This window comes from Bison bison, unplaced genomic scaffold, assembly GCF_000754665.1.
Source record: "Bison bison bison isolate TAMUID 2011002044 unplaced genomic scaffold, Bison_UMD1.0 scf7180017864180, whole genome shotgun sequence".
Classification (NCBI taxonomy): Eukaryota; Metazoa; Chordata; class Mammalia; order Artiodactyla; family Bovidae; genus Bison; species Bison bison.
In genome coordinates this window covers 15,126,597-15,135,162 of record NW_011494752.1, presented here as the reverse complement: position 1 = coordinate 15,135,162, position 8,566 = coordinate 15,126,597, and the positions used below count along the sequence as shown (strand labels likewise).

Below are 8,566 nucleotides of genomic sequence, written 5' to 3'. Positions count from 1 at the left end.
CACTTATCCAATAAAGGACTTGTGGCTAAAAAAGAGTTCTCAAAAGTGAATAAGAAAACAAACCATCCAATTTCTTTAATGGTTAAAAGATTTGAACACTTCACAAAAGAAGACATACAGGTGGCATAAGCAAGCAAAAGATGCTTACTGTCCTTAGTCATCCGGGAAGCGCAATTTAAGACCACAATCAAATAGCACAGCACACTTATCAGACTACAGTTTAATAAGCAACCGACAACACCAAGTGCTGACAGAAAGCAGAACCGGAACTTTCACCCACTGATGGTACAGACGAAAAATGGCACAGCCACCTGGAAAAGAGCGCGGTAGTTTCTTACAAAGTTAAAATACACCTACCGTGTCACCCAGCAATCCTACTCCCGATTATTGAGTCATATGAAATTAAAACTTACCCTCACAAAAACCTGTACACAATCGACCCTAGTGTCTTAACTGCCAAGAAACGTGAACCATATAAATGCCCCTCAGGTAAGTGAGTGAACAACTGTAGAACATGCACACGATGGAACACTCTAGAAACCACAAGGAGTGAACTACTGGTAGGTGACGCTCAAGTGCACTGCGTCAGTGAAAGAAGCCAGACTGAAAAGGCTAACCTGTGTCTGATTACATGACGTCCTGGAAAAGGCGAAACTACAGTGACAAAGGAAAACATTGGTGGCTGTCATGGACTAGGGGAGAGGGAATGACTATGAGGAGCGTGTAGAAATTTGCATGGAAGATAGAACTGTTCTGTATCTTGACTGTAGTTATATAACTAGATGTATTTGTCAAAACTCAAAGAACTATATCCTAAAAAGGCTGAATTTTACTGCATATAAATGATACCTTAAATAAAAGTACATATATTTAGTTTTCCCATCCAGCAACATGTTACATATTTCTCTACACTTAAGACTTCAAAAATGTTTAGCAATATAAGAAATACTGCCTTATATTTGGGTTCTACCTATTTTTGCTCACTGCTAACATTTATTGGAGAAGACCCTGATGCTTGGAAAGACTGAAGACAAAAAGAGAAGGGGTCAACAAAAGGTCAGATGGTTAGATAGCATCACTGACTCAAAGGACATGAATCAGAGCAAACTCCAGGAGATAGTGAGGGCCAGGGAAGCCTGGCGTGCTGCAGTCCATGGGGGCGCAGAGAGTCAGACACGACTTAACAACTGAACAACAGTATGTATTTTTGGCTAGAGGATAAGCACATCGTTAAACTTGTTGCCCCGTCAAATCACCGTCTCGCCCCTCACGAGCCCTTTCGCCTCTGATGCTCGCGCCCCCTTAGTTGTCTTCACAGCCCTTATCACATTATGATAGTGTCTTCATTTGCTGGTATCCTCAGTGAGATAACAGATCTCTAACACAAGTCACTAGCAGGGTTTGCCTACATTTCACAGTTTCTCAGGGTAACGAGTATTACTGTTTCCCACTGTCTGTATTTCCACATTGTAAGAATCATTACATAGATTCAAGGCAACTATAATTCATTATAAAACATTCTTGCACCTAACATAAAATAATGCCCATTGTCCGCTTCTGCTTTGACTTCTACTTTGGACTTGAGGTGACTTAACTGGGGCTTTCTTTTCGTACTCATTTGGCTGAGGAAATGCTCATCACTGCACTGCTATTATTCTTCTACTTGGAGAGGTCTCTCTCGTAAGGGGCATATGATTATATTAGGCTCTGCTATTTATAGGGGGTTAAAGAGTTGACTCATTGGAAAAGACTCTGATGCTGGGAGGGATTGGGGGCAGGAGGAGAAGGGTACAACAGAGGATGAGATGGCTGGATGGCATCACCGACTCGATGGATGTGAGTCTGAGTGAACTCCGGGAGTTGGTGATGGACAGGGAGGCCTGGCGTGCTGCGATTCATGGGGTCGCAAAGAGTCGGACACGACTGAGCGACTGAACTGAGCTGAAAAGTATATTTACTGCTGTAGTTGGTGTTACCTGTTTTCTGACCTTTCAAACCCTTCCTTGATGTTCCTTTTATTATTTTTTTAAATTTAATTTTATTTTTTTAAATTTTATTTTATTTTTAAACTTTACAATATTGTATTAGTTTTGCCAAATATCAAAATGAATCCACCACAGGTATACCTGTGTTCCTTTTAAAAGATGGTCTGTTTTCCTTGCTTTTCTTTCTCCTAATGGGGTCTCTTTGGCTTCAAGGCATGTGGGATCCCACTTCCCCGACCAGGGATTGAACCCTCACGCCTTATATTGGAAGGTGAAGTCTTCAACCAAAAGTGAAGTGAAGTGCAAGTCGCTCAGTCATGCCCGACTTTTTGCAATCCCATGAACTGTACAGTCCATGGGATTCTCCAGGCCAGAATACTGGAGTGGGTAGCCTTTTCTCCCTAATCTACATGTAAAGGTTCACATTTTAATGTATATCAATCCTAGTCTTAAAATACTTATTGGAGAGAGGAGTTGGTATATGTGATTATTATTATTATTATACTAGTACATCACTCGGTGTATCAGACATAGTTTCAAGACAGCCGCTCAGGATTCCACTATAGAAATGAGCCATCCATTAAGTAGTTACTTACTGCTAGAACAACTGGTTATTTTCAGTGTTTCGCAGGAAGCTGTGTCAGACTCTTTGTGTCCTATGGATTGTAGCCCGCCAAACTCCTCTGTCCATGGGACTCTCCAGGCAAGAATACTGGAGTGGGTTGCCATGTCCTCCTTCAGGGGATCTTCCCAACCCAGGGATTGAACCCGTGTCTCTTATGTCTCCTGCACTGGCAGGCAGGTTCTTTACCACTAGTGCCTCCTGGGAACCCCTGTCAGGAAGCTACTGGAGGTTATTCTCCATCCAAAATACAGCCTATAGGACCCATAAATTAAGACAGGAAAACAAGCATGGAAAGAAGCAAGGGATTTCCAGGGTGCAGGCGCAGGCAAGTCGGAGGGGCATTAAGCGCAGAGTGGAGGACAGAGGGTCCCAGGAGGTGTGGCTCTGGCAGAGGAAAGACACCGAACACTTACTTGATACACGTCCCTGTACTGAAAGAAGACCTGTAGTTCTGTCAAATCAATGCTGGTCACTGCAAAACTCCTTTGTTCCCCCCAAAATAGGAAAATTACTAACCCCAGGGAAAACAGCAAATTGTGTAAGAAGAGAAATGTGATCACAGGAAAAACAGTTTACACGTTGAATACTACTAAAATGCCAAAAAATGTTGACTTAACTTCAATCAGGAAGATGGGGGGAATGTAGTTAAAAACTTTTTTCATAGTAGGAAGTCTATAGAAAACAACATAAGTTAAAAAAAAAATATCATAAGCCTATTACTCATAAATACATACAAACACAAGATGAAACAGACAAAATGACTTCCTCTTAAGAGGAAATCCAGAATGGGCAGGGGGAGGACAGCTATTTGTTTTCTTTATCAATAACGTAACCTTGTTGTGGGCTTCCCAGGTGGCTCAGTGGTAAAGAATCCGCCTGCCAATGCAGGTTGGATCCCTGGTCCGGGAAGATCTCCTGGAGCAGGAAATGGCAACTCAATCCAGTATTCTCGCCTGGGAAATCCCATCAACAGAAGAGCCTGGCGGGCTACAGTCCATGGGGTTGCAGAGCTGGACAGAACTTACTGACTAAACAACAGTGACAATTACTGCTATACCATGTGTTTCATTGTTTAACTATCTTTATGCATTATTTTTTAATAAAAAGTAAGCATTCAAAGTCCTTTGGCAGCTTCTGATCTTGATGTTATCCAGACTATTCTGCATTGTCTAATGGTTTAAAACCATTTAGATAACACAGGAATTATTTAGTCCTCGAGATTGGAGAGACTTCATCGTTGAAATTATTTGGGCCTCATGTCTTTGGGACATAAAGGTAAATGTCTCACAACCTTTACCATTTCTCCCACTGGCATTGTTCAGAGTTTTCCACCTTATTTCAAGGCATTTTTGTCTCTGTTTATAGTGTTATAAAACCTTTATCCTTTCTGGTGATTCTCTCTTCTTAGTCACACTTGCCAAACACTTGTCTGTTTTATGGTCTTTTCATGGAACCAGTTCAAGTTTTACTTAATTTTATGTTTTTCTTCTTATTTAGGTTCATTTCATGCTGTACTATTTTGTTTAAATTGAGGTATAACTGATACATAACATTATATTAGTTTCAGGTGTACAACACAATGATTCAATATTTGTATATACTGTGAAATGATCACCACAGTTACATCTTAACATCCAGGCTGTATTTTTAAAGGACTTTTTTTTTTTATGTGTGTGAAATGAAACACAGAAAACCTCATGAGACAAAAAGCTCAGTAAATTATCATAAAGTTGCTTTTTATCTACCTTGTGAGTAAAAGGTCTGTGTATAAATTTTTGTTTACTAATAAAATATTTATAACTATGAATTATTTCTTAAAGCGGTTTTTGCCATAAGCCATCAGTTTTTTACACACGATATTTTGTTGTGATTAATGTCTAAAGAATCTGTAATAGCAGTTTTGATTTCTACTTTTACCAAAAAGCCATATGGATGAACAGCCGCAGAAACAGTAAGAAGTCGTCATTAAGCAGCACTTGCACCAAACAGGTGGGAATCTGTAAATACCTTGCCTTACTGCACTGTGGTTGGAGAATGTGGCCAGATCTGAGATTTTTAATGGTGACTTAGCATCAAAATTACAAGTTGAGGTTGTAAACCTTCTTTCTGGTTGACGGGCAGTAGTCCTGTACGTAGTTTTCAGTTCAAGCTTGCTATATTGTGTTGATCACATTCTTTATGTTCTTTTCCCGCCTCCTGCTCCCGCTAAGTCGTTTCAGTTGTGTCCGACTCCGTGCAACCCCAGAGACAGCAGGCCACCAGGCTCCCCCGTCCCTGGGATTCTCCAGGCAAGAACACTGGAGTGGGTTGCCATTTCCTTCTCCAATGCGTGAAAGTGAAAAGTGAAAGGGAAGTCGCTCAGTCGTGTCCGACTCTTCGTGACCCCATGGATTACAGCCTACCTGGCTCCTCCGACCATGGGATTTTCCAGGCAAGAGTACTGGAGTGGGGTGCCACTGCCTTCTCCCTTTTCCTCCCTACTTATCTCAAATTCTAAGAGAAGCACATTAAAGCTCCCCATCTACTTATGGGTCACATTTCCTTTGTATTTCCAACAGTGACCCAATGTCAATGATGCAAATGTAAGTATTGCCTGACTCTCCTAGAGGATTCCATCACAGTGTTTCTCACTTAAATCTCCAATCTCTGCTCCCTCCTCATTCTTAGCTGAGACCCTGCTTCATGTTTCCCTGAGAGCACAGGAGCAAGCGTTTTCACAAGTTCCTACCCAACGACTGGCAGATGCTTCCAAGAAATCTGGCTGTGAAGGAAAGGAGAGGAGGGAAGAGAGAACTTTCTAAAGTAACGAAGAAAACTTCAGCACGTTTAACGCTAACATTAAGAGCCCGTACAAAGGCAAGCAGAAGACAATGGACACTGTGAGCTTCCTGAGGTGGATCCTGGGAGAGATGTGACAGGTGTCAGAGATGAAGGAGGTGGGAAGACTGGCCTCGGAAAGGAGCAGGTTCAAGAGAGGATGGTTTGTAAATGTGGCTCAGGAGACTGGGGCACTTCCACTTGGGTAGTTTCTAACTTCTCCATGGAACAGGGGAAGCAGCCATCAGCTGGGGAGGAAAGCAGGGACCCATGAAGCTGCAGGGGGCAGAGGCCTGAGGCAGACATTAGGGAGAATGAGATTATAACCTTAATAGGCAATCAAGGAAGGATTAACAAGGGTGTTCTGTGTGGAATCTGGGCTTGTGGTCACACAATTACAGGAGTACTGATTCAATTGTATGACGAGAACTCCAGAGGCGTCAGCAACCCAAGTAAGAGCATTAAAAAAAGACAAACAACTTGATTGATCTGGGGTGAGAATTCTGCCAACCAAGTATAACTTCCCTGGTGGTCCAGTGGCTAAGACTCCGTGCTCCCAGTGCAGGGCACCTGGGTTCCCTGGTCGAGGAACTGGACCCACATGCCACAACCGAAAGATCCCATGTGCCCCAACCAAGACCTCGTGCAGCCAAATAAGTAAATTTTTTTTTTTTAAAGTATAACAAAAGAGCAAAGGGACAGGGTGTAGGATACTGACAAAGATGGCTGAAATGATACTATGAAATCCAAACTAAGTGAGGAAGAAAGTTAAGGCAGCACTGATAATACACAGGGGAAAGGCAGAGCAACACATGGGCCCTGAAAGCCAAACAGTCAAAGAACACGGGCAGGAGACTTGCTGACTGAGCTGCCAAGACGGAAGGATTTTGCAAGAGAATTTCTGAAATACTATTTGAAAAATAAGATCATTTCAGAAGGCGTCAAAGTCTAGGGTGTCAGCAGCATAAGTGAGAAGAGAAGAAGATTAAGGATCTGCGAGACCAAGGGGTTGGCTGTTAACGAGAAACTAGGAAGTAACACAGGGTTATGTCAGGCCTTGAGGCAGAGAAAAATGACATGTCGGGGGCCAGACCAACCAAATAATGAGGCGAGGAGGAGGGAGGAGGGGGCCCCAGAAGAAAGATGCTACAGTGATGAGGGCAGGCAGAGGAGGGGCAGCATTTTCAAGGGGTGAAGAGTAGTTAATGAACAGTCCAGCAGACGCCCTGGGATTAAAGACAGTGACCTCGTCTCCCGGTGCATAGGGTCTGAGTGCAGGAGCCATCGCAGGGCAAAGCCAGGTTTCAGTTAAAGCCCGGAGGAAAAGAAAACATTCGATGCAGACACTGAATGGGTAGGGAGGTTTGCACATCACAGAGTGGGAGTAAGGCTAAATGAAAAGAGAGCTTTATGGAAACAAAGATGTGGCTGGGAAACTGAAGACTAAGATGTGGATTTCATTCTAAGCCTCCAGGGAGAGAGGAGAATCTCAGTTCTTGGATATTCACGGTGGCTCCTGCAACTACTGTTACAGCAGAACTTGCCTTTAGGTGTGTCTAGGTCAACAGGTCGGTGGCCATGAGGGCTGCTGCTGAATGGAGGCTTGCTGGGGTGGACGGCCATGAGGGGGCGTCAGGGTCCAAGGAGGAATAATGACACCCCAGGGAGCCCGGGGTGTCAGTAGTCTTTGGGCCCCGCGCATGGTTAGGTACCAGGCACAGCCCTCAGAATTGCTGGGTTCAGGACTGCAAGCGAGAAGTCTGAGCCCATTGACTCCATAGGGATCACGTGACTGTGCCCCGTCCACACCATGCTACCTGAGACCCAGCACGGGTCTCCTTTCAGGATCCCTGCCTGGCACTTTGTGAACCCTCTGTCTCAAGACTCAAGACTTTCTTCAGCTCTGGTCAACTTTTTCAAAACTATCACTTCTTTCTTGGCTCTTGAGAGCCACGGAGTTTTGATTATATTGGCCTGCGGTAGAGTTCAAAAATATATGAAAACTAGATGCTTTTAAACATAAAAACTAACATGATGTATTTATGAAGCAACATGCATACTTACCGGCTGCCTATAGAAAACAGCCGTGTCACCCAGTCTAACCTTAAGAATTCACAATTTTTCTACAATAAACATATATTACTTTTCCTTTAATCTTTAAAAGAAAAAAAAAAAAAAAAACTTAAAGCCCTCTGTAGAGAAGACAGAGACAGGGCTTCCCTGGTGGCTCAGTGGTAAAGAATCCACCTGCCAATGCAGGAGATCTGGGTTCTATCCCTGGTCTGGGAAGATCCCATGTGCCGAGCAACTAAGCCTGCGTACCACAACTACTAAGCCTGTACTCTAGAGCTCAGGAACTGTAACCACTGAGCCCGAGTGCTACTGGAGCCCGCACACCTAGAGCCTATGTTCTGCAACAAGAGGAGCCACTGCTAAAAGAAGCCACGCACCGCAACGTAGAGTAGGCCCCACCTGCCACAAGCCTGCGCAGCGATGAAGACCCAGCACAGACAAAAAATAATTTTTTAAAAAAGGTAAAAAAAAAGACAAGACTGAGACATTAAACAACAAAAACCCAGGTTACATTTAAGAAATTCTGAGTATTCGGCACTGTAAACATCATTTCCAGTTACCTTGAAGCATGCATCTGTAAGCAGATTCTGATATAGCGTAGATGTGTGGAGGCATCTCGTGACGCTTCTTCCCTCTGTACATTTCAATAATATTCTCAGAGTAAATTGGAAGGTTCTTGTAAGGATTTATGACTACACAGAAGAGTCCAGAATAGGTCTAGAACAGATAAAAATAAGATACAGTGTTAAAAACTACTGCATGTTATCAGGTGGGGTCCAATCAGGAGACAAACCACACAGTAATGTGAACAGGGGATCTTTATCATTTGCATAATTAATCTACCCCTGAAATTAAATCTAGCCCGTAATGGGCAATTCCAAACCACAAGCAGTTCTCCCACAGATGCGATTGCTAAATGGTACTTCCTTAGATTCAATTCCCTCATCTGTCAAATAGAAACAATAATAAATGCTTCATGGCTTTACAGGGTCATTATTCAAACAGCACGTCATTTGCTTTTTCAAATTCATTCTCTTGAAAGTGTACGAGGTAGGAAAAGTCCATC

The 8,566-nt window shown here is 43.1% G+C and overlaps 1 protein-coding gene across 3 annotated transcripts in view; it reads right to left on the bottom strand.

Annotated features, from left to right (window-relative positions):
- MYH10 (myosin, heavy chain 10, non-muscle) overlaps positions 1-8,566 on the bottom strand; it is a 122,200-nt gene that overhangs the window by 92,746 nt on the left and 20,888 nt on the right. For all 3 annotated transcript variants that reach the window (XM_010843030.1, XM_010843029.1, XM_010843031.1), the window contains exon 3: positions 8,061-8,217. In XM_010843030.1, coding sequence (XP_010841332.1) covers positions 8,061-8,217 — 157 coding nt within the window. The remainder of the gene's footprint in view (positions 1-8,060; positions 8,218-8,566) is intronic.